Here is a 27,811-nt window from a genome sequence, read left to right on the forward strand (position 1 = left end):
CTTTAAGATGGGCCTTATATACTTACATGTATACATATTATATCCAGAAAATATATTTTTAATATTAAAGTAAAAAATTAATATAGTTACTTTTGGTCTTCAAGTAAAGTAGTTACAAAATAATTAATATTATATTGATCCTCTCTATGATCTCTTCATGGATTTGTATTAAGAATTTATTTAAATGTTTAATATTCCTGCCCATGCAATTTTCACATATTCGCTTGATAATACTTGACCAAACTAATGAATATAACAGTATAAATATTCAATAGCCTTTCTATGCAATTTTCAGGCTTGCAATTAGTTCATTTTTTATATATTATGCAAACGCTGTAATACACAACCTCATTTCTTTTCCCCAAAAAGAAATGACATTGAAATACATCTGCCTTTGCCTCATTTGATATTGTTTTACTATTGTCGAACTGTGCATCATTTGATTGCATTGTTTTGGTCGTCTTCGGGCGGCTTTTGTCGTTGCATCTTTAATTGATCAATTGACTCGAGTTGGGGGTCTCCACTTTTTTCTTTTACCTAACAAATAGAAAACAAATCGTTTGATTGGCGCTTACGTAAATTAAGGCTTATTAATTTCCGTATTTTATGTATTTTTTATTGTATTCATATTTGATTGACTCTCTCTTTTATATATGTATTCATTTGGGCCATATGAAAGACCCCAAAGACCGGCTGAACAATGTCTAGCCATACATAGATATGTGTATATTCGTATATAGATTTACATAATTATGTCATTTCGGTTACTTCGGCATTCCAAAACGGAACGTGGAAAAATGTTTGTTTTTTCCATCACATAAATCAATTTAGCTAAATGTTTGGAGGGAACTTGTCTTGGAATTTTAAGTATTGTCGAACAGCGCGTGAAATAAAATTATTATTATTTTTCTTTACGAATTTTATAAATTCTATTGTGTTTTGGTCAGTAAAGTTTTTTTCACACAAGATAAACATATTTGATGTATTTTATATTTGTTTTTTTAACAATTTATATTACATATCAATGCTGAAATGAATTTATATGCGAACTCAAACGATATATATGCGCATACATTACTATACTCTATTATATTTCGCTACCCATTGACGGGCAGACGCACTCACATACACATACACAGACACACATTGTCAGACGAGCACAGAAAGAGCGGCGCTCAGCACAAGGGCAATTTCTAATAGGAACGCACGCGATTGAGAGCCGCTCACTGAAAAAACATAAACAGAGCGTAATGAGGAAAATAAGAGTGGGTGCAAAATTCCCACGACCACGACCCAAACATCCTACCTGAGAGCAAACAATGCATTGAGAGGGGAGGCATGGGGGGAAGCGGCTGGCGCTGTGCTAACGCCAACGCGACGGCTGAGGTCGCTCGAACAACCCTCGCTCGTGTTGTTCTAAGAGAGAGAGAGAGCCAAAGCAAACGAGCGACCGAGAACAAAAGCCGAGCGTTCTTAGTGTATGTATGTGTGTGTGTATGTGTGGCGATGTTGGGGCTGTCACGGATCTCGGGTCGACCTGGCCACTGAGTGCGTTTTCAACAGTTGTTGGCGTCGGTTGTCCCGTCACCGTCTCGCCAGAGAACTTTTTCCTTCAGTGTTTTGTGCGGTGAATTATACGAAAAGGAAGGCCCGAAATTACGCGTCCCACCTCTCGGAAACGTGAAATGCCCAATAAATTGTTCTTAATTATCTAATGTGCAAGATATATAGCGTAAGCGTGCAGACGAAAAAAGAAATTTGCATCTAATAATTGTGTGTGGAAATCAAGAGATGCAAATACATAAATAAATAACTAAAACGAAAAACGTGATAGTGCAATACATAGAAACATACATATACAAATGTATGCGTGTGTGTGAGTGTGTGCAAGCAAAGCAATAGTTGAAGAAAGGCAGACACATAAACATAAGGAGAACGCGCCTGCCAATTGAACGTAGTGCAACGAACCCAAGCCCGAACCCGAACCCTTCGCTCGAGACGGGGGTTGTGTACGCGCTTCAGCCCAGCCAACCCCCTGCCCACTCAGCTGACCGACTGACTCATCCATCATCATCCTCCTCAGCATTCTGGGCAGAGAAACTGGCGCTGCGGCAGCGGTCGCTCGTGGTGCGTAGCCAAGAATAAATAAAAACCAAAAACAAATCGTGAAAAGCAACAACAAAACAACTGCCTAAAAGTCTAGCTTCACAGCTTAATCGACGACACGTAACGTAACGTAACGCAACGCAGCAGAACGCAACGTGCTGTATTCTATCGTACTGCTATATCGTATCGTATCCACATGCGCATCAATTCCGCCTTAGCTTACGGCACACGCACACACATACACTCAGAGGCACACGCAGACACACTGAAAATAAAGGAGCAGCAAATTTATTGATTTTGTTTGCTTTCTACATTCATCTTATCGCAACCATTACGAATTGCAGGCGCAAAGTAAACAGAGCAAAAACAATTGGATCTGCGTGTAAATTACGAACGAAAAAAGTCAATCTCAAATGGTAAAAAAAAAAAACTGTGAATAAAACCCAACTGTCTGCCAAAGCTCGCACACAGTACAACAAAAAAAGGCGCGCGCATAAAAAGTGTGCGACAAGGAAGAAGAAATAAGTACAAATATTGAAAGCTTTCGCTTTGGTCGACTTGTCGATACTCTTGCAGGCAGTTTTTGTAATGGGGAATATATTTGCAAATATATACAAATTATATATTTGAATTTATATTAAATTTACATAAAGATGCAACCTCATATAAAATTTGCAGAAAACTTTAATTTCTAAAACTTAAATTATACAGGAGAATGAATAAATGAATGCAATTTAGAGAAAAGAAAATATTAAATAAATAAATGGATTATTGTTCAAAATAAATGCTTCGAAATACAAAAATTCAAATTACATACTGCATGATTATATTCATTTTCTATGAATTTCCATAAATAAATTAAACTAATTGACTAGTGCTATTAGAGCAGATTCTATTTTAGGCCTATGGCATTGCAATAGTTGAACATTTCTACATCTACAAAAAATTCCTCGATAGAAAAATTTAAATTATTTCCGGTTTCTAAAGAAACATTACAATTTCCATATACATTTTTCTCACCTGCAAGAGTAACGAGCCAAGAAAAACCACAAGATATTTGTACTCCTTATTCTCGTTGTTGTTGTTGTTGTTGTTGTCAGCCCAACCCACCACAAAAATGCCAACAATAATAACAACAATTGAAATAGTTAAGCCTACGCTAATTTTTATGCGCACATCTTTAGCATATATATACATACGTGGTGGATATGGACATGTATATATGTATGTATGTACATATCTACATATATGTATATCCCCGACATTAGCATTAAAACAATCCAACTGGAATTGGCGTGTTTTATTTTGTACTTGATTTTGATAGCATTCGAATTGGTTATTTATGGGCATTGCATTAGGCATATGTGTATACATACATACATATGGATACATATATATTCTATGTATGTGCTCTATGAGCTTGCGTCTCGAGAAAATGTCAACAGCAATTATACGTAAATATATGTATTTATATATGTGAAACTATGGACACATCCATTGGCTTGGAAAACTGAAGGCGTAGCTGGGCAAAGCGCCTTGAAAAGCTGCTCAGTGCCAATCAATATTAAGTAGTACTTACACTTGAACAGCAACCTTAGAGGGGAATTCAAGAAATATAAAGAGAGCTAGAGCGAGAGGGAGTTGTAATTTAAGTTGTAAGCTAATTGGTTACCTAGCGACAATCTTCTTAGAGCATTACAAACCCAAAAAAATAAATAAATAAACAAAAAGAAATATAATTAAAGGTTCGTATGTGTAATAGAAGTACAAGTACAATGAATTAAGAACAGTAGAGAGTTCATGAGACCTGAGAAGGTCTTTAAGAAAATCGAATTCCAAGGAATGTTGGACTCTTTTCATGTGCTACAAATGCTTTGTCTTTACAAATCAGAGAGCCTTACCTGAGCTGGAATATGTAAGACTGAGACGAAAATAAAGATGAACTTGGAATATACTAAAAATTATAATGAATTTTAGATAATAGAAATTATAATATATAATGATTTGTTTATATATCAAAGTGTTATATATAAAAGGAATTTCTATTAATATATTATTTCTGATGAAATATTCAATAAACATATTTAAAGTAGATATTGTCAAATACTTTTATTTAACTGAAGTATTAAAGGCTTAGCTCTCTTCTAGGTATATATGGTATATATATAAGGAATATATGTAGACTTGATTTTTATATAAAGCGCCTTTACAACACTACCTAAGCTGAGCTCTAGATCATCTCTTTGTCGCTCTATTTGTTCTCTTTTCTAGACTTATGTAAAAAATCATATTTAAAGGATTTACAATTTCATATCAAGTTCAAATCAAATATATAATGCTCCCCAATCTTTCAAGCAGCCTATGTCAATCTCAGTCCCGTAAAAGATGTCGCATTATGGTAATACGAAACCCCCAGCTTTGTCACCTCCCAGCTAGCGAGTTATCTAGTCTATAGTACAAGCCAAAGCATACATATACATATATCACTTGTCTACCCGCATTCTGTAGTATAAGTATATGCAAATATAGCCATGCATATTTACTGCTTCCCCCAAGCAGGCTTTTGAGAAACATTTTTACGAGTTTGCTTTCGCCTCTTGTTATGCTCATTGCTTTAGGCTTTAATTCAAGTTGATATTTCTATATCCGCTGTTTGCTTTCCTCTGCCCCATGCAAATCTATATAAATATGTATAAAGTATATGCAGTTATATATATATGTATACAATATTTTATATGTTTGTTGCACAGCGGATGTGGTTTGATAAGTAGTCGAGCAGCCACTAGGTGACTTCTGCTGCAGACAAAGAGAGAGGGCGACAGAGAGAGAGTGAGAGGTGAGAGAGTGAGAGTGAGTGGGGGAGACGAATGCAGTCAGTTGTAACTGACGAAACGAACGTCCAACGGACGTTGTACACTCATTTAGTCAGTCATTCAGTCATTCAATGCGACACGAGACACGAGACGAATGCTGCATTTCGGCTTTAGTTGAGTTGCTTTATTTTGCTGCTGCTCTCTGCTATAGTTTTTATTTGCATACCCTGTACGAATGGCAATAAGTAGGGTGTATTGTCTAATTAAGAAACTTTGCGAATTTATTAAAATTTATCCAAGGGAAAACTTTTATGATAATTATCGACTTTCGGTATAGACTAATGTAGAGCAATTCGTATTAGATTAATATATATGTAATTTCAATTCCAATTATTATCATCATTTATCTTAACGAGTGTTAGATATTCAAGCACTCAACTGTAGAACAATCTATAGATTGTATGATATGATTTAATTTTGTTTGATATATATTTATATATACACAATAGAAATTCACAAAACTATTTCTGGGCTATCATCATTAATCTTCAAAAGTATTAGATACTCAAGCACTCAACTGTAGAACAATCTATACATGATTTAATTTTGTTTAATATATATTTATATATACACAATTGAAAGTCACAAAAGTCACCTAAAGCTCTCTCATCCAGGGTATTTTCTAGTCAGGCACTTAGTACTAGATCAGCTTTTACACGATTTGTTTTGTGCTCTTTGTGCATTTGCATTGTTTATTTGCCTCTTGCTGTATATCAATGCAAGAGCCAACTCGTGGCCGGGCTTTGGATTCGCCCCTCTATATAAATAGAAATGGGGGCAAACCCCCATCAGTGAACCAACTCTGCCTGAACTCAACTACGTACAGCTGAACCATCGATTGTTTGCTTTGATGTTGTTACTGTCCATTCTTGGTGGACAGCAGGATGTGTGGGCGTGGCTTGTAGTTGGGCTGAGGCGAATGGTTTTTAGCTATTTTTGCAACATCTTTTGCATTTGCGTCGCAGCTAAGTCAATTAAGCCATGGCGGCTACCCACTCACACACACACACGCGACACGCACACACACACACACACACACACAGCCGCCAACACGTCAGTCAATAGAATTTTGCCATTAGCCATCAGGCCGCGCACAAAGGTCAAATCCCACAGTTCTTCTATAAATAGACGAAAAGCTCATGTGAAATGCCTCGTCATCAGTTTCGTCATTATCGTCATCATTGTAATTATCGTTTACCTCATCTTCATTATCAACTGGAGCAATTTGACATAATTTCGCTTTATGTCTTTATAATTGCCTTTCCAACACTTGGGAAACATTTGACAATTGAGTTGTGCTAAAATTATATAATACAAAAATATATACAAATTACCGTAATTCCTTAGAACTTTATTAATATCGTCTGTTAGTATTATTTTTGGATGTATTTTCCCCCACTCGATGACTCAACGTGAATTTGAAACTTTTTGTTTGCTGTTTCTGTTCTGAATGACGCCGACTTATCGCTGGGGTCGATCGATCTTAACTGCTATTCGATTTGCATTTCAAGTTACATATATGTACACATATATATACTCATATATATGTATACGCTATATGAGTTATAATTAAATGAGTCAAGAGAGCCTCTCCGCAATATGTGCATACTGATTAGGGAGGGGGCCATAGCAAATGCTGTATGTGGAAATATAAACCTTATGTATGTATAAATATAAGTTGATGTGAAATCTGTCACGATCGAACTGGATCTGGGTCTGGGCTATACGTTCATAGTTTTTAGTTATACTTTGCCCACAGTTCAGCGCATTGCACAAAAGTTCAATCAAGCATCTGAAAACAAATGAATTGGCATATCGCGGTACGTGACTCGGAAATCGATATATTCATGAATCGACTTGTCATTTGCAATGTTTGGCAATGTGCACACAAATATCTAATACATATCGATTATTTAGGGTTAATGAATTCATAATTACTATTAAGTAAGTCTATTTTGGGCCGTTTTAGGTTTCACGGCATATCCATTAGCATTGAGTGTGAACTAAAACTTGCTGAAAGTAATATAATTTGTAAAATATTAAATTTAAATTATTTTATTTTTATTTTTTCATTTATTTACTTTTTACGATCTACTTGGGAAATGTAAAGTTTTCATTTTAAAAATTATTGCTTGCATCTGTTTCAAATGTGTGCAAACTTTTGGCGCATGGAAGTCTATGAATTACACTAGACAACATACAATTCATGCAGTTAACTAATCAAGAATCGGACAGCAGCTCAAAATAATTTATAGGCAGATGTATATCAAATATTTTCGGCTAATTATTTGATAATAAGAAATTTCTCTTAAAAATGAATTAAATTTACATTCACTAAAAATGTACATAAATACATGTTTATTTCTTCATTTTTATTATTTTATTATTTTCGTTTCCTTTTTATATTTAATTAAATTTAATAAATAGATAAATATACATTTTTTTAAATTTATTTAAGTTTAAATATTAAAATTTATTTTCGTCTTCTTTTACTATTTAATCAAATTTAATAAATATATTTTTTAAATCATTTTCTTTAAATTTATATAAATTTATTTTCTATTTTCTGTTTAATTAAATTTAATATATTGATAAATACATTTTTTTAAATTATTTTTTTTGTTTAATGAAATTTAATATATTGATAAATACATTTTTTTAATTATTTCATTAAATTAATTAAAATTTGTTTTCTTATATTTTTAATTTTTTTAAATTTAATTATAAATTTATTATTTATTTTTCCTTGAATTTATATCCATCTTTTCCTTCTTTTATTGATATTTCATTCAATTTATTAAATAAATAAGATTTTTATTTTTATTAATTTAAAATAGTAAATGAATTTAATTAAATTTCAAGTAAATATATATAATATATAATAATATATTATATACCTTCATATATATAATATACCTTTAATGCCAATTCTAATTTGTTCACGTCAACTCTCAGGTATTCCAAAAATGTTAAACCCAATCAATCAATCCATCAGTCAATCAATCAACAGCTCTATGAATTTATTTTGAATATTCAATTGAACTGCGAAAGCTTTGTAAATTTTTGCAAATATTTTACGCTCTATAAGGCTAAAGACCTGCCCAGCTCCAGTAATCCCATTCGCGATGCGATTATTTATTCATTTTAACTGGAATGTGGCAGCCAAACTGTTGCAACAGTTCGCATTTAATCTAAATGACTTTGGCACTGTGCGCCGATACGTGCCAGATTAACTGGCAATTGCCACATACTATATATATATTATTCCTATACATATATGCATTTCATTATTAGTCTGAAGCTGTGGAGCTGAGAGAGCTGCGTGCGGTTTGCTTCGAGTGCTTCATGCGTCTATTTCAGGTCTGGCATATTTTATTGCTATATACGCAATTTAATGTCGAGGCGCCGCGCATTGCGGCACGTTTCATACGGAAAGCCGTTGCCACACGGACACGGACACGGACACCGTCCAGCATCCGGCACGGGCCCGACCCCGCCGGCTGACCTGCTGATCTGTTGGCTTAGATAACTCTGCATGACAATTTCAGAGGAATGGCCATCCCATTAACAGAACAAACAAAAAAAATACAAAAACGAGTTATGCAATGTGGAGCATCATTGCTTGAGTTTTGAAACGAGCACAGTTTGTTGGCCCAAATGTTTATGGCCTAGCTCCGTTACAGTTAGTCGCAAATAAGTGCACACGTCTAATAAATACCGTGTGCATGCACACACACACGCCTCAAGGCGAATTGCCGTAAAACTGGTGTGAAACGGAAAATGAAAACGCATTTTCCAGCAGCGATTTCCTTAACACACAAATGGCAACAAATGTGTTCAGCGCCTTGAGAGAGAAAAGACGAATCTGGAATACACTGAAATAGATAATATATATAGATATAAATATGATGATATTGTATATAAGGAATTAGATTTTGTTGGGGCATAGAGCTTATATATAGCTCTGCCTAATTGTCTATGGCTAAGTTTTAACTCACAACTCTATCTGCTATCTCTCTCTATAGCACTTCCCTTACAAATACTCACTCTCATTCATGCTCACACCCGCCCCAATTTCGGCAAGTGTATTCGATATATAAAACTCGCGCGCTCAATGTGAATGTGAAACAACAATAAACGGCCGCAATAATAAACAACTTCCTGGAAAAGTTGTGCTGCACGCGTTTTGGCTAGGCTAATACCTTATGCTGTTTAACGAGCGCAGCCAAGGAAGCAGGGGGCGTGGCAGCACATGTAAAAATTGTTAAACAAAGGCAAAGCCAGCCTGGCTCTTGCCGCTAATTGCAATTGGGAATTTGTGGAGGGGGGAAAACGTATTTAACCAAATATGGGAAGGCGGCGAGCGAGACGCCACTTGCTTTCCATTGTTGGTGTTGTTGTTGTCGATATGTCTAGCTGCCGACAGCTGAACAATATAAATGTATTTATATACATATATGTACATTGTGCGTCTATCTCTAAGTCGAAAATTGTAGCCAAGGTCAGGGGCGGGCAGACAAGCCCTAGGCATTGACAGCGACTCAACTCAAGTGAGATGAGTTGTCGATGTTGAAGTGGCTGTGGCTGTGGATGTGAATGTGAATGAACTCGTTTCACGGCTAGTTTCGCTGAGCAGCCAATGCCAATCAATGAACCATAATCAAGTACAAAATAAAACATGTTGCAAGAGATTGACCCCAGCCTCAGCAAAAAGCAAAAAGCAAAACCAAAACACACGCAAATTTCGTTTTCAGAATTTCACAAGCCAAGCGAACTGTGTTTGCCAGCATAAACAGTCGAAGGAAAAGCAGCAGCAGGTGCAGCAGCATCATCCAGCCACGCTTATCAAGAGCCACACTTGCGCCTATCAGCTGCAGGATTTAGCTGGCTATAATCGCGCCCTAATGCCGCCGCTGGACAACACCGACTTCAGCAGCGCCTGGCGCTACGTCAACAACAACAGCAGCAGCACGCTCTGCAATTACCATCAGCAACTGCAGCAGCAGCAGCAGCAGCACCAACAGCAGCAGCAGCCGGCACATACTTGGGCCAAAGCCAAGCAGCGTCTGTATCATCACAACACCTGTCCGCTCCAAAAGAAATCCGCAACACCCACACAAACGCCCACAGTCACGCCCACATCGACATTATGCCGACAGCAGCAGCGACGCTCACGCTCCACATCCTCCTCAGCTGGCAAGCAGCGACGGAACAGCTCCTATCATTCCTACGATGACCTGGACAGCTCATCGAACGCGGTGGCCAATGCGGAACGCAAAGTCGTCGCCAGCCTCAAGTACTTGTGCGCCTGCACGGGCGCCACACTGCGCAACCTGTCGAAGAAGACGAAAGACTTACATGCCAAGAACTATACCTACACCAAGGTAATTGGTCGCAATGCATGTGATTAGCTCTATATATATGCATATATACTATATGAGAGCTGAGTGTGTGCTATCTATTATATTAATACCTATTGGAGACACTTGCCAAAAAATACAAATAGTTTGGGAATTGGCTTTGATGGGAATATGTTCTACAGTTAATATATAGGCTATAGAGAGTCTGTTCCAAGATCTGGTTATATATTGTAAACTATATTTTTTATTTATTGAATTTTTAATAATAGTTTTATTTATTTATCCATTTATTGTTTTTATTTATTTATTATATTTATATATTTATGCTTTATTTATTTTGGTATATACTTATGCATGTACTTATTTTTTTAAATTTATTATTATTTTTTATTTATTATTATTTTTTTTAAATTTACTTATTTTTTTTTAAATTTATTTATTTTGGTATATACTTATGCATGTACTTATTTTTTTAAATTTATTATTATATTTTATTTATTATTATTTTTTTTAATTTACTTATTTTTTAAATTTATTATTATTTATTATTTTATTATTTATTTATTATTATATATTTTATTATTTTATTTTTTTATTTTATTATTTATTATTTATTTTTTAATTTTCTTTTTTATATTTATTATTGATTTTTATTTATTATTTATTTTTATTTTTAATTTATTTATTTTTAAAATGTATTATTTATTTTTATTTATATTATTTATAATTTATTTATTTTTTTAATTTATTTTATTTATAATTTATCTATTTTTTTTTTAATTTGTATTTATTTTTGTTTTTAGTTTTTTCCTTTTATTTTAAATGCAGTTAAATGACAAATTTGTTTTCCTTTTCTTTTTTTTTTTCTTTTTTAATTGCCTTTCATTGAAGCCATTGAGCTTTTATTGAAAATACTACCTAGCCTAGTTCGAGCCTTATATACGTACCTCGTTTTGGTGCTCATATCTTCTTTAATAGCTCATCCATCCAATTTTTATAAACTAGCTGTGTGGCTTAAAAAAAATAAAGAATATTTATTCCTTATCAATATTAAGTATTTCGTATGTTCTTTATTTTTATTTTCAATTTCTTTGCCAATTGAAATATTTGTTGATTTGACAATAAGAAATTGTTGATTGTTTATAATTGCTTCAATTAAAATCACCAAAACAATTTCGTAAATTCTGCCAGAAAAACGTCGCCAAATGTTTTCAATAGTTTATATAATGTCCAGCTGAATGTAGACAAGTTCACTTTTTATTGACTTTAATTCCATTTTGCTGGAGTTCGATTTCTCATTTATAATATATATAAAAATATATATTTATTTTTCTTTGAACTTCTACTTTTATTTGTATTTGTCTTTGTATTTTTTATTTCAATTAATCAATTTGTTTGATTAATAGTTCAAGTCCAGCCAATGGCTTGGTCTTAGCTTCAATTTTTAAATATTTTGTGACTTCACATTATTTTTATTTTATTTTTTAAATAGACTTGTTTAGCTTAAATATTCTTTACATTATTTCTTTTTATTTGTTAAATAGACTTGTTTTAACATGAATATACTCTGCTTTGTATTTGCTTAATTGTTTATTGAATTGGCATTGAATAAGTTTTATTTGTTTTAAACAGAGCTTTGAACCCATAAAAATATTTATTTTTGTTTCTGTTGACACAAAATAAAATTCAGCAGCTCGCATATTAGACAGACTTTAGTTTGTTTTAATCGTGGTTTATAGTTAGTTGCAAAATATTACTTAATGCATATTTCTCTTGTATTAAAATAATATTAATTTTGCTGTTTCTATGTAAAGTCTGTCTAATGCTACCTGCAAAAAATCTCTATTTAGCTTTATTACCTGTGGACTAATTGATCGTTTAGTGGGGCAAAAACACCTGCAGCTGCAGCCGTTATTAGTTAGCCGTATGCTCAGCCATTAATAATTGTTCGTTTCAATAAACATTGCTAAAATAATTTTGACGTAAATGAAACTAAAAACAAGCGAATATAGTGCGTCATTAATAAAACAGAACAAATGAAGCAAACAGATATACATATGTACAAGACAAATATACAAACATATATGTATATCTGTATATAAAGAGAGAACGAGAGAGAGAGAAGCAGCAGTAGCATTTAAACAAAAAACATACAAAACGCCAAATAAATAACAAATAAATTAAATAAATACATACATATGTATGGATTCATCTCTATGTGTGTGTGTGTGTGTGTCTCTGTTTACATACAAACAGACAAATTTCGTATTTCGACAGTCGAAACAAAAAAAGAAAATAAAATAATTAAAGAAAAGTCAAACGACTTGGCTGATCTTTCCTCGTGAATTGATTAAAAGTTGCCTTCAACTTGGCTACATACACAGATATATATACGAGTATATATGTATATACACACATATACATATCGACACATATTTGCTTGATTTGGGAAGTAGCATGTGCAGATCAGCCAGCCGAATCACAAGCAAACATAAATAAGTACACAGCAATTAGAAAACAACAAATTAAAGACAACAAAAACGTTAAATATAAATTGTTGAATGTGGGCTGTTAATGACTGACAAATACTCGTGCATGTAATGGAATTTATTATTTATAGTATTTATGGTATTTTTACTTACGAATTGTTGCTCTTTTGTTAAGAGTTCTATTCTATTCTATTCTAGTTCAAATAGTTCATAGTTCATACTTCATATAGTTCATACTTCATACTTCATACTTCATACTTCATACTTCATACTTCATAGTTCATACTTCATACTTCATACTTCATACTTCATACTTCATACTTCATACTTCATACTTCATACTTCATACTTCATACTTCATACTTCATACTTCATACTTCATACTTCATACTTCATACTTCATACTTCATACTTCATACTTCATACTTCATACTTCATACTTCATACTTCATACTTCATACTTCATAGTTCATACTTCATACTTCATACTTCATACTTCATACTTCATACTTCATACTTCATACTTCATACTTCATACTTCATACTTCATACTTCATACTTCATACTTCATACTTCATACTTCATACTTCATACTTCATACTTCATACTTCATACTTCATACTTCATACTTCATACTTCATACTTCATACTTTATACTTCATATAACATTTTCATTGCAACTAATATACTCTTCTCATGCATTTAATGAACGCGTATCGAAATGTAAAAACAATTGCAATTTGTTGCTGAAAAATTGTTGGGCTTCACAGGAAATAGTCGCAGTTGCAGTCGCAGTCGCAGTCGCCGTCGCAGTCGCAGTCGCAGTCGCAGTCGCAGTCGCCGTCGCCGTCGCCGTCGCAGTCGCAACGATGTTTTCGCAGCTGCTGTTGCCTTTGCCTTCACACTTTGTTTATGCTGCCAATTTTGATGTACATAGATTCAAGTTGAAACTGCGTGAAATGCTGTGAATGAAAGTCATTAAATGGAATTACCCAACACTTAAGCATTTGAGGCGCAGTGTTGCAAGTGAAAACATTGGCGCCTAATAAGTATACTAAGTAGTTTACACAACTAGTAAAGGGGCAAAAAATAAAAACAACAAAAGAAAATAAATTTTCAACATTTTTGGCAATGTTATTTATGGGGCGGGGCATCTACGAACAACTTACAGCTGCTTACAGCGATCTAGGGAATTTAGCGCCGGAGAGCATTAGCTGTGAGCGGGTCGAAGTGTAGATACTCTTTAACCTTAAATGCTCTTTTTGATTCTTAAGAAATATTTATTTTGGGAGTATAAGAAAGTTGTTGAAAATTATATTTAAAATTTAGAAACTTAAACTAATATATGCGAGCTGCTATAGCTATTATATACCCTATAATAGATTTCACTTTGAATTGTATACTATATGTATTAAAATATGTTTATTTATTTTTGCTTTCAACTAAAATTTAGCTTAAGCCCTTGGCTATTACATAATGCTTATACGATTTGATATACCCCTCATTTCTCAGCGCATTTGGAGATCATAAAACAAATTGCGCCGAGCACTTAACGCCCAACATGTTTTTGTTGGGATTTTTTTTTTAATAGTTTTTTTTTTTTTTTTTTTTACGAAATATTCAAACAATTCACGAAATTTTATGAAATGAGGTCAGAAGCTCAGACACGGCCACGGCTAACAAAAAAGTAAACTAAACACATATATATATATATATATATGTATGCAGAATTTCACTGTTGTTGTTGCTCTTGTACAAAATTGTTGTTGTTGTTGTTGTTGTGTGTGTAATGAAAGCGCATGCGGGCAATTAATTGCCCTAACATGAGATTCATTAATGTTTAGTTGGACAGAAATATATGTATGTAGATGTGTCAGAGTGTATGTATGCGTGTATGTATATGCATTGGCGTGTGTCTGCCAACAGGGGGTCAGCTGTGTGGCAGCAAGAGGTCTATGTGTGTGTGTGTGTGTGTGTGTGTCTCTACTCAGCATTGACATCTATGTAGCTCGCTGAGCAAATCTTTCTATAGTTGCATGCTCTGGCTGCTTGGTTTAGGGGGCAGGTCTTCAAAACAGCTTCCGACATATGTTTTGTCGCACACACACACATACATACAATAATTAATTGCGTGCTGGCTTTTGTTATTTATTCAATTTTCTTTATGGTTTGATTCATTCATTGCATTTTCACGCAATTGCAATTAAAATGAATTTATGAATTTAATTAAATTTTGGTATATGTATGTGTGTATGTATATATATGCACATTCATTCATGTTAACACACATGTATGTATATATTTTTACATCTTTCGTGCACCCACACACACACAAATATAGATAGCTAAGTAATGCTATATAATTTTTTTTTAGAATATGAACATTTTTAAGAGTTTCTAAATATTTAAATATATACAAAATTAGCCACATGTTGATTAATTGACCCTGTAATATTAATTGTGGCAATCAGTCTTTATTTATAGGCTTTTATTAATAGCGGAACTATTTGTTTAGAGGAAGAACCTCTACCACAATTTCAATGCATTTGAAATGTTTATTTATGTGTAGATATATTTTTTTTTCAACATTGTGTGCCGAGGGCGCATTTGAATTGTTTTTAAAATTTAGTTAAACAAAATAAAATATATTATATTATTTTAATATTGTATTTTTATAAGAGTATTTAATAAAATATTGTGTAGTATATTTTTGCTATATTTATTATTATTATTTATTTATTAGATAATATAAAAAATATAAATCTAAAAATTATTAAACGTGCTAGCTACGAGGGCCATCGACGTGCACTATATTTTATTTTTTATATATTAACTATATATATATTTTTTTTATTTAAATAAACTACTGTATTATACGGCTCTACTACTTATACTACTTCTACTCTTCTACTCTACTAATCTACGCTTCTACTCTACTTCACTCTACTCTTCTACTCTACTTATATCTACTAATGTACTATTATAATTTACATTACTATTGAACTACTCTAATGCTCTACTAAGTAGAGTAGTTGTCCTCTGGTCTACTATTAAACGACTCTACTGTACTCTACTTATCTACGCTTCTACACTGCTGTACTGTTCTACTGGTTTACTCTACTACTTAACGAATCTAGTGCACTACTCAGTCATTTAATTTCATTCTACCATACTCTACTACTCCAGTCTTCTACTCTTACCCACTATTTCTCTCTATGAATAGATCTCTAAAGATATTTAAGATACTCTTGTGATATACCCTTTAATTTTTTTTAGCTATACACAGCATGCATAATGCAGTTGGTTTTTTCCTTGCTGTCATGAGATTAAAGCAAATAATATTAAGCCCCCGGGGATAGCTTTTAAAATTGATTTTACTATTTGATTAAGGAATGTTTGCATATACAATATACATATTATACACATATAATTTATATATATTTTGTTTGCCTTTCAATGGCATTTGGAACGTTGGCTGTAAATCGAATAATTTAAATTTGTTACTATTCATTATTTATAGCTTAGTCAGAGCCATGGACTATTAACAAAATATTTATTGAGCAATTTAAATGCCAAAAACGAAAATGTAGCGAAATGTGAATGAATTTTCGGACGGGAAATGGAAAATGTGAAAATGTAGAAATGTGTCGGTCTGTTTGGCCAATAACACAACAATAAACAACAAAAGCAACAACAAATTGTTGCCATTAAACAATTCTATTTGACATAATGTTTATATTGGAAATATTTGGAAAAGCACAAAATTCTTGCCTTGTTTTAAGCGAATTTTATATTGAATTAAAAATAGTCGAAAATTGTGCTTGAAATGGCTAAATGATTAATTATACTAAATGTAGGCAATCAACACAATACATATATAGATACACATACATACATATATATTACTCTAGAGTAATTGCTTAGCCTTTGGCCACTTTGTTAATTTGACATTTTGATTGGTTTCTCTCCCTCTCTCTCTCTCTCTTTCTGTGCAGCCCACGTGGCGCCTGTGGGGCGAGGAGCACGAGAAGAATGCAATTTTCACAGTCTACCTGAAGAAGGTGCGCTACCATCGACCAACGCCCACGGCAAGCAATGTAAGTGATATACTATAAATATATCTTCTCGCATTCCCTCTCTAATATCCTTTGGCGATTCTGTTGCAGCAAGACTCGGATGATGAAATTTCCCATCTGGAGTGGGAGACGGTGCGTGTGCGCTTTGTGAAGGCAGCCACATTGGCGCGCCTTGTGGAGGCATTGGCCACCGATGATGGTGAACTGGAGTCGACGTTTATCAATGTCTTTCTGTCCACGTATCGCACCTTCTCGACGCCCAAGCAGGTGCTCAGCCTGCTGACGCAGCGCTACGATGCGCTGCACGAGAAGCACATGGAGGAGCTGGAGCGGGCGCAACAGAATGGCAGCACTGAGGATGACTCACCGGCCTCCATACATGAGCAGCACAAGAAAACTCTAGTCTCGGCGCTGCATGTGTGGCTGGACGGGTTTCCCGAGGACTGGCACGAGGATAACTTGCAACAGATTCTCGAATTCGCTAGCAAACGTCTCAAGCGCTCCGATTTGCATATCAAAGTGTTGAATCGCTTGGAGCGTTTGCTCAGGCAGCAGGTTTATGGTGGAGGTGGAGGCGGTGGTGGCGGTGGTGGAGGCAGAGGCGGAGGCGGAGGCGGAGGCGGAGTAGGTGGTGGCAATCATGGAGATATCACTGGCCTGCCGTGGCTCACGACTCCGGCGTCGGGTCAGACGCAGTTCATGATGCAGACGCCGTACGGCTCCACCTACGATCTGAGCGAGCAATTTGGACACCTCTACATCTACCGCGGACCCACGCACTTTATGCAGGCCTTTCGTTTTCCCGACGTGCCCGTTCGTCACTTTGCCGAGCAGCTCACCCGCATGGACTCGGAGCTCTTCAAGCGTCTGATACCGCATCAGTGCCTGGGCCATACGTGGGCGCGGCGGGACAGTGGCGGCTCCGAGACGGTGGTAGCCACCATCAATCAGTTCAATGCGGTGCTCTTTCGCGTTGTCTCCAGCATACTCATCGATCGGCTGAAGCCACAGGTGAGTGTGGAGCATTGAGCAGACGATTGAAACTCCTTTTAACTCTTCTCTTCTTTATTCCCAGGATCGCGCCTTGAACATCTCACGCTGGATCGATATAGCTCAGGAGCTGCGCATGCTCAAAAACTTTAGCTCCCTGAAGGCCATTATTTCCGGACTCAATTCCAATTCCATATACAGACTGTCCAAAGTCTGGGAGTTTTTGCCCAAAGAGCGCGTAGGTTGAAGCTGAGAAATCTAATTGAATTTTTCGTTAATAAATCTTCGATTTGCAGATGGAAATCTTTACGGAACTCGCACGCATTTGTTCAGAGGACAACAATGCCTGGACTCTGCGTGAGGTGTTGAAGCGCGAGGGCACTGCCAAGAATCCCGATCCGGCTGGCGATCAAACGGATCGTCATCTGCAGAAGCTGATACAAAATCTGGGCACACAGACGTCGCACGGCACGATACCGTATCTGGGCACATTTCTCACAGATCTGACAATGATACACACAGCGAATCCGGACTACCTGACCGAGGACAAGCTGATCAACTTTGATAAGAAGCGCAAGGAGTTCGAGGTGCTGGCGCAGATCAAGCTGCTGCAGGGCGCGGCCAACACCTACAATCTGCAGGAGGATCCGCTCTTCGATCACTGGTTCGGCTCGATGCCCTTGCTGGACGAGCGACAGGCGTTTGCGCTGAGCTGCCAGCTGGAGCCACCGCCGCCGGCGCCGCGCAAATCGGTGGCCAGCACGAATACATCGCTAACGAACACGACGGCCTCGTCCACGGCCTCGATCATGGGCAGCGCCGGGCACGGCCATCGCAAGACTGACTCCATACACTCCAATTCGAGCAGCGGGGCTGGCTCGCAGTTCTACTGCGAGCTGAACAGCAGCACGAGCTCCAGGCACAATTCGCTGGACAGGGATGCGCATCACGCATCGCTGATGTCCGCCTCGAGCAGCACCTCCAATCTATCCATGGACTCGAGCAATTCGGGAGGCCGTCAATCGGCACACAGCAAGCTGACCCACTCGCAGTCGCTGGGCAACGGACTGAAGAATGCGGCGCTGACCAATGGGACGACCAACGGTGGCTCGCCCCACAATCACATCAATGCACAGCTGGTGCAGCCAGCTGGTGTGAGCACCCAGTCCGCTCCCGATTTCTACATCATTCGCGTGACCTACGAGACGGACAACATTGAGCTGGACGGGATTGTGCTGTACAAGAGCATAATGCTGGGCAACAATGAGAGGACGCCGCAGGTCATTCGGAATGCGATGCTCAAGCTCGGCCTCGAGGATGATCCCGATCGCTATACGCTCGCCCAGGTGCTGCCCGACAAGGAGCTGGTTATGCCAAAGACAGCGAATGTCTACTATGCCGTGAATACCAATTATAATCTTAATTTCATACTGCGACCGCGCAAGGACGAGGCTGGCAACGGGGGCAGCTAGTCCACACTGGTGCCCCTGTCCCAGTTGTGGTGCTTGGGATATGAGGGCGAGGAGTAGAGTATATCTACCGATTACCGCTTGTATATAGTATATAGAAACACGATGCGCACACATGACAAAACTAATTTTGTTGTTTTAGTTAATAGTGTCTTAATTTATTTATTACAGCAATCTCTCAATCTCAATGCAACTGATCGATAACAAAGCTGCTTTTACCTATCGATTAACCCGTCAATTAGCTCGTAGTACAACACTCAACTCTTGTAATCTCCATTCAATATCCGTTTATCATGTACTCTCTATACATATACATACTTTTATGTGAACTCTAAAAACTGGAATAATTGCTGATATTTATAAAACTTATATAGATATATATACATATACTATATATATACTATTTACTGATATTGATATTAATATTGATATTGCTTAAGCGATTGATATACAGAATCTAGTACAATAATTTTTGAACTTAGAATCGATATTAGTTTTTCGACGATAACTCGTTAGCTCTACGAGTCTATGTACTTTATTTTGATGCAAAAAGCCCAACCAATATGATATGTATTTGTATAGATGTTTTATTATTGCTGTACGTTTATTGTATGTACATATATATATATTTACATATATATACATATAAAACAATGCAAATTTGTAACTAAATATTTCAAGTGTGGGGAGAGGCACCTAAGAATATATATATATATATAGATCAGCATATATATTTGAATAGGCTGTTCCACACTTTACATCTAGTTAAGATATTGTATTTGTGTGTATATTTAGCATAACAATTTAAAGAATTATACATATATCAATATAAAGTAATTGTCTGAAGGCATATTAAATATGAGCTCTATTAAAAAAATGAGAAAAACACAAACATTAAAAAGAGAATGTTTGTAAATATAAAAACGAAAATAATTCAATTGTCTTTTTACTATCTATATATAAATAATACTCCACTCTGAATGAGATAAGGAAAATACGTAAAGAGAAAGAAGAAAATAATTAAGAGAAAATGTAAAAGAGATAAGACAAGGTGGAGAGGCAAGCTAGGAGGAATAGGATGGCAATGCAAAGAAAGTAGGAAAACAAGGAAAAAAGGAGACAAAGATTATTAGCAACATAATTGTTATATTACATTAATTGGAGACCATCTAATATAAATTATGAAAAAACTTAGATAATGATAAGTTTTTTCATATGTTCTAAAACTGTTTGAATTAATAATTATTTATTTATTTTATTTTACTAAATAGCCCATTATAATATCAATTTTCAAATCTTGCCCGAGTCCCATCAATAATACTAATCAAGCATTTGCCGTTGACTCTCGAGTAGCCTATCTATAGATTTGCCATTTAATCTGTTTATATTAGGCCTATCTCTTCTGGCTGAGCATCTTTGCTTTGCTGAAGGCGAACAAATATCTAGGCTTACGTTGAAGAGGGTTTCATGCTCTGGTTAACCTGCGATAATATCAGCGCTGTCAACTGCCCGTTGCCAGAGCTGCGAAACCCTTTCTCGCAAAGCTCTCGGATAGCGGATAGCGGATAGCGAATATGCGGGCTAACGGATCAGGGGTCGGGGAGCATTCCATTAAATTTGTCAGGACATAAAAATAAATTACATTTGGAGTTTTTGAACTTTTTGCTTTTCGGCTCTTTAGCAACTTTCACCTACGCAGCGAATCAAGAGCTCAAAAAGCAAATCCCGACAGTTTGTCCCCCTTTTTTTTGTGTGTGTGTGTGTGTGTGGATATATAATTTGGTTCGCAGAAACTTTAATTAGATCACTTGAATGACAAACATAAATCTCTAGCCGCAATAATAAAAGCAGTGGAAACAAATTGAGATTGAGAGACCAAACCCGAAATCCGAAACCCGTTTCGACATGTGGGTGGCCCTGGGCGGCTGTAGATGGGTTCGGGCTAGATGTACGCTTGAAAAGCTCGCGAAGAAAACTTTTACAAACTAGTGAAAAATGCTCAAGCCTCGAATGAAAATGGAAATGAGTTGAGCTGACGTTTCTATGGCAGCCTCCTCCATGCAGGAGGTGCGCACTGGGTCGTGTGGTGTGGGGCGCGACAAGTTGACATTCGAGTATGGGCAAATGTTTGTAGCGGTTGAAAAGCTCCGGGGTTAACAATGACGTCATAGCTGTCTATGTGTGTGTGTGCAAACTATTTTGGCGTACGCATTTCGTCATAAACAAGAATAATCAATAAGCCAGGCAGACAGAATGACGCAGCCAACGTGACATAATTCCAATACAGGGGCACCAACAGCAGCAGCAGCAGCAGCCGCTGGAGCCACCGCTGATAAGGCGTGGGTCAGTTCGTGTTGGGTCGGGTTCACGTTGTAGCTGAGACGTAAACAGGCCCCAAAACATGAAATTCAATTAGAGAACTTTTTGGCACGGCTAACAAGTATGTCGATGGTGCAGGCTCTGACGGCAGTAGAGCAGCCAGCGCGTCAGCCTTCAAGCGGACACACACCCCGCAAGCCGCCCCTCCCAGTCCAGCTCTAGCACGTGTACGCTCGTCAACACCTTGGAGCCAACCTTCGTCCAGCCTAAAGCCAATATGTATATACATATATATATATGTATTTCTTTTTTGCCTAATATGCTGCCCGCTGTGTCAGTGTGCGAAATGCAACAACGTGTCGTTCACACTCACACTTTCAACAAAGTAACACGCTCTCTCTATCTCCCACACACGCACACACACACACACTCTCTCTCACTCTCTGGCTGTCTCGCTCTGGCTTTTTTGGGCGCAGCTTCCAATTGGGAGGCGTGCTGTGCGCTGCCTACCTGGCGAACTTCAGTTTCGCTGTTTGCGCTGCTTTGCTTTGCCTTCGATATTCGCCTGGCTGTCAAAGCGTTCTTTTGACGTTTCGCCATGTGTTGAGTTTTGCGCGTGGGAGACGCAGACAGACCGAGAGAGAGTGAGAGAGTGAGAGTGACTTTCAGCCTCTCTCTGAGTGTGTGTCTCTGTGTGTGCGTGTGCGTGCGTGTGTAAAGAGAGCCGCTGAGAGAGCTTTCACCACAGCTGTTGTCTGCCTGGTTCGTTCTTTACCTGGCCTAGCGCCTGCTTCCTTTTCGGACTATTGAGTGAGATTTGTGCAGGGCGCCAAGTTTTGGGTGTGGGAGTGGGTGTGGTAGCTCCTTGTTATTGCTGTTGCTGGTGCTGCTGCTGCTGCTGTTTGGCTTGGCTTGCGTGCTGTTTACTGTGTTAGCTTTTTATAGGGCACTAAAAAAAATAGTAGATCACCTTGATAAGCAATTAAACATGAAGCACTTTGTGCAGATAATGCATTTAGTTACTATAAATAAATGCTCCCTCGGCTAAGTAAAACTAGATCATGGCGCTCAGATTTATTATCGAAATAAATTTTTCCTTAAATTTAAGTGAATTAAAAAGTCGTTGTTTATATTGCTTATAAGATTAAATTAAAAGAAATATGTATAACATTTTTCTACAATTCTATTTTGTATATGACATTTATTATTACAAAAATTTATTTACTGAAAGTTAAATAGGACTCATAAAATAAATATTAATAAAAGTAAAGAGAACAAGGTCTAAAAATACAAAAAATAAAAAATAATAATAATAAGTTGTGTGATTTTTATAATAAATAAGTCAAGTTTTTCTCCTGAGGAAGTCTAGATTTATGACATGCAAAGAAGAAATTAAATTAATATTTGACAACTCATGTTAAAAAATATATTTTTCGTTTTTTTTGATATATGATTAGTATGAGAATTCCATACAACCGAAGCTAATCAGCTGTAAATAAATACAGTCATAAATATGATTTACCCAGTGTCGCTCTTGTGTAATATAAAAAATAGTTTTTCTGTAGTTCTAAATAAAAATACCTTCTCTATAAATTATGTAATTTTATTTATTTATTTTTATTTTTTTGAGATGATGAAACATGTACTTATTTGTATTAAATGAAATTATTATATAAGCCTCATAATAGTTATATTTCAGAATATATGTATATTTTAGGTATAAATACGAATTTGTATAGTTGAATATAAATATGGATGCAGATCGGCTGTTCTTTGTGATTCTCATCTGAATATTCTTATATACACATATATGTACATCTCTTACTCTATTTGTCTCTACCTGATTCTATTATTCAGTCTTATTCCCTATTGTCTCAGTCGTTGTCTCTCCTTTTCCATCTTACTTACCTTTCGCATTTTTGTTAGGTACATAAATAATCCTTGGAATTTCCTATATAAATATTTATTTTATCTACAGAGATTACCTTTCTGGCAGTGCACAATTATGACTACATTTGGCAGATACTGTTCGGCGACTCTTCTATTTCGTTTCAACTTCTGTTTTCATTATGAAAGTAACGAATGTAGCAAACGAAACGAAAACAATTACATTGAAAGAAATTGCTGTGGCCAAAAGCACAGAGTAGGACACGACAGGACGGGACAGGAACAGGACAGAACAGAGCAGGACTTGCGTCTATCTCGGCAGTCACAATAAAATAACAAAATCCAAACAACGCAAACTTTTGAGTGCAAATGCTAACAAAAACCAGAGACTGAAATTGTAACTGAGCCCGTGAACCGATTCCGAGACCGAGACAGAGCTTTAATTTTTACTCGCCAGCCAGTCGCCACATTCCAAAAGGGCTGGCAGGAGGCGTCGCGAGGGGCGGACGCTCTCATCGGGTGCCTATTCGGGCCCGATTCGTGCCTGGCCTGACAAAAGCCTACATTTTGGGGAAAAGCTCTGGCCCGACGAAGACACGACACGACGACAAAGTTGGGCCCAAGTAGTCAGAGTAGTGGAGCCACACGGTTCAGACGGGGCGCTCCGCAGCAAACGCAGCTGAAACGCGCAAAAGAAAGCACAGAAAAAGCTGAAAAAAAAAATATATAAAAGTCAAGCAAATATTCTAATAAAATATTTAATTACAAAAAAAAGTGTTTGAAGCAAAAGTAAAAAAAATCGAATAAATTAAGCAATTGTGTTTAACGGTTAAAATTCAGAGGCATGCCAAAATTATGTAGATACTTTCTGAGGCCTGAAGCCATGTGCAGAGCAGCAGCAGCACCAGCAGTGGAAGCACTGGCAATGGGAATGCCCAGCGGATTTCTATAAAAACGAAAAGAAGCAGAGGAAACGAGAAACCCAAAACCCAAAACCAAATGTGCATGAAAATCCAGCAAATGAAACAGTTTTTTGTAACCTTGAGCGCAACTGTGCTAAAGGCAACAACTGCTTAGTCAATAACAACTCGAAGCACTCAAAATACGACAGCAACAACAACAGGAGCAGCAGCAGCAGCAGCAGCAGCAGCAACACCAATAAAATACAACAGAAATTAAAATAGCAACCACACGGCCGTACATCATGGCGTATGGGTAATATCTGAATACGTATGGCACGACATATGCAGTAAATGTGCGAGGCAGCTGTGTTTAAATATTGCATTATGCACACACTGTGCGCTTCGTGTGTGTGCGTGTGCCACTGTGGCATGCCACTTGCCTCTGCCACTGTCGCTGTGTGTGATTGTGTGTGTGTGTGCGTGCGTGAGCAAGTTTGTCAATGTGTTATTGTTAGAGATGGTGCCAAATGAAATATTAAGCAAATTAATTCATAGAAATGCTCTAACTTGTATTCATGTGCCACTCGACAACAACAGCAACAACAACAAAAACAACAACAAGCAATAACAACAACAACAGCAGCATGTTCGATGACGCATTCTAGAGTAGGGCAGAAGGTTAAATTACTACGGCAACAACAACGGCTACGGCTACGACATCGTCTACGGCTACCGTCGAAATTCGCCACGTACAGCGATTCGGATTCGGAGTCCGAAAATATTAAAACCCGATACCAATACCGAATCGCAGCACGCAAGTTGGCGATTTATAGGCGTGCGACCAACTACAATAAGCATCTCCTGCTACTGCTGCTGCCGCTCCCGCGCCCGCTCCTGCCCCAGCCCCAGCCCCAACCACAGCCCCCCTCTATGCAATAGCTCAACAAAGTTCACCACAATAACAAAGAGGCCCAGCAATAGTTGTTGCTGTGGTGAATTTGCCAATAGACAACAATTCAATGTGTGCCTCGGGGCACAAGTGTGACCGTCTAACGCAAATAAATATCGTCAAGTATCGTTTAACTAAGAAACAACAACAACAACAACAACAACTGCAAATAAAACAAAGAGAATTCCAAATTAGGCATTGAAAAGGAATTAAAGAAGAAAAAGAAAAAATACTCAAACGTGCGTGTCAGCCGCTGCGAGAGCGTGTGACTGTCGGGAGAGCGTCGGGAGAGCGTGACGCGTTGAATTCACCACGATTTGTTTTCTCCTCGTTGACGGGCAGCAGCAGTTCGAATAAAAAAAACTTTCACTCTCGGCACAACGTGGCGGCGGGCGGTGCGAAAGCATCGAGCAGGAAGCGCATAAAGTGACACACAAACACACACATACACACACACACATAGAACACTCACACACACACACACACACACAGACGGAACACTTAACACTGAACACAGATAGCAAGCCAGTTAAAGAAAGCCCACAGTAAGCAAACTAAACAACGAGCAGCAGCAAAACTTTTGCATGCCAGCAGCTGACTGCTGCAGGAAGCGTGCCACAGGACACGGGACGGCAGGACAGCCGCAGCGGCAGCGGCAGCGGCAGCAGAACGGGACAGTGGCGGACAGTCCGGCAGCGACTGCCTCGCCTGACTGCCTGTCAGAGCCATTGAATAGGCCTCTTCAGCGCGAACACTGGCACAGGATACAGGCCAAGCACACACGCAACGCAATTTAAATGTATCCTTAGAATTTCAAACAGGTGAGCGACATTCATTGAGGAAGTAACAAAACACAAAAACCTACAAAAATAGTTGCATATCGTTCGTTATGCGCAAGGGAAACGAACCAAAAGACCAAATGCAACGGGTTTTTGTTTTCGTTTTAGTTTTCACTTTAGTTTTTATATATTTCATGCAAGATAAATGAGCGCTTGAGAATTGTGAATGGAAACTTTTAGACAATTCGTGTGACGGAAATGTTGCTGATTGTTGATTGTGATCAATTGTTGGCGCTGCATATGGAAGACAACTTATTTTATAGAAAAATGAATGGCCTTTGTAGTGTGTGCTAGGGGGTGTTGTTGTAGTCCTTGCTCCAAAAGTGATAGGAATGAGTTACATGGAGTAACATTTAGTCAATCTGTGTGCTATAAAGTATAATCTGTGATGGCTGAGCTATACATTCGATGAAGATATATTTTTCAATTTAAAAAAAATAAAATAATAACTGGCGAATTTATTTACGTGTATATATCAAGCCTTGGTGAGCAGTAATACAATATATATATTAATAATAATGCAATATATTAACTATATCTAAACTTATAAAAACTTATAAATCATTTTGAATAATATAAAAATATAAAAATTTAGAAAACAATAGCTGCCATAAAAATAATAAACAAATAACAAAACAAATATGTATATATATTTTTTTAAAATTACATATATTTTATTAAATCAAATAATTTATTTTTTTTAATTAACTATTATTATTACTTTTTTTTTAATTTTTAATTGCTGTTTTGATTGCAATCTGTCATAATAACAAAAATAAGTACATGTTTACCCTCTTTTCATTATATTAATAATCATTATGGATAGTATACCAGCTGGATTTATCAGTTCATAATTCTATGAAAAGACCTCTTCAGGCCAATTCAGATTTATAAACCGCATACGTACTATATATGTAACTGTTATGCCAGTATTATCACAAATTGATGTACTCTATTTCATATTCATCGCACAAATAGCTCCAGTAGCCTTTGCCAAATTCCGCTATTCCTTAAGGGATATACATCTATTCTAGTTATAGATTTGTCAACACGCAAATCAATTTTAGTTCCATACGTAACTGGAGACTCCGTCTCTCGCTCTCTCTCTCTCTATATATGGTTGGGTTATTGTATCATTTATCATTCAGTGTTACCTGGCCATTATTTATGTTACGTTGTCAACACACGATAGAGGCGCAGAGGAAGAAGAGGAAGAAGAAGACGTCAAGGGCGAGGTGTTTGGCTGATGGGTGAAAATTAATAATGTAACCGTTGGGCTCAGCTCACATCGGCGCATAAGTAATAGTTATTTAATGAGTTTTTCGGTTGGAATTCTAGCCAAAAAGTTGTTTGGCGCCAGGACATTTAATTAAAATTTGCGCCTAATTAAACGTCAAAACGAGGCCCGTGCCGCAAGGCGAGGCGAGGCGAGGCCAGCAGCTAACAGGACATTGGTAGGCGCTCAGGGCGTATGAGTGATTTGCATTTATACACATCAATAGGCGTTTTAACTGCGTGTGTGTGTGTGTGTGTACGTGCTTCTCTCTCTGGC

The 27,811-nt window shown here is 36.9% G+C and overlaps 2 protein-coding genes across 3 annotated transcripts in view; both read left to right on the plus strand.

The window, feature by feature from the left end:
• The first annotated feature begins 1,141 nt into the window (after positions 1–1,141).
• On the plus strand, positions 1,142–19,757 carry Rgl (Ral guanine nucleotide dissociation stimulator-like). Its single transcript, XM_089259633.1, has 6 exons — positions 1,142–2,522; positions 9,734–10,363; positions 16,824–16,925; positions 16,995–17,915; positions 17,980–18,132; positions 18,191–19,757. Exons 1-6 carry the CDS (start codon positions 2,520–2,522, stop codon positions 19,364–19,366), a joined length of 2,985 nt encoding a protein of 994 aa, XP_089115759.1. The 5' UTR covers positions 1,142–2,519; the 3' UTR covers positions 19,367–19,757.
• A 4,417-nt stretch (positions 19,758–24,174) lies between these two features.
• The window catches only part of LOC108658224 (uncharacterized), a 35,620-nt gene continuing 31,983 nt past the window's right edge, over positions 24,175–27,811 (plus strand). For both annotated transcript variants that reach the window (XM_089259634.1, XM_030389419.2), the window contains exon 1: positions 24,175–26,241. The gene's annotated coding sequence lies outside the window, so the exon portion shown is untranslated. The remainder of the gene's footprint in view (positions 26,242–27,811) is intronic.

This window comes from Drosophila navojoa, chromosome 4, assembly GCF_054131105.1.
Source record: "Drosophila navojoa isolate 15081-1374.11 chromosome 4, UAZ_NAV_1.0, whole genome shotgun sequence".
NCBI lineage: Eukaryota > Metazoa > Arthropoda > Insecta > Diptera > Drosophilidae > Drosophila > Drosophila navojoa.

Coding starts and splice junctions, on each gene's coding strand:
- Rgl (XM_089259633.1), top strand. Junction 10,364..16,823: donor AGAACTATACCTACACCAAG/GTAATTGGTCGC, acceptor CTTTCTGTGCAG/CCCACGTGGCGCCTGTGGGG. Junction 16,926..16,994: donor CAACGCCCACGGCAAGCAAT/GTAAGTGATATA, acceptor ATTCTGTTGCAG/CAAGACTCGGATGATGAAAT.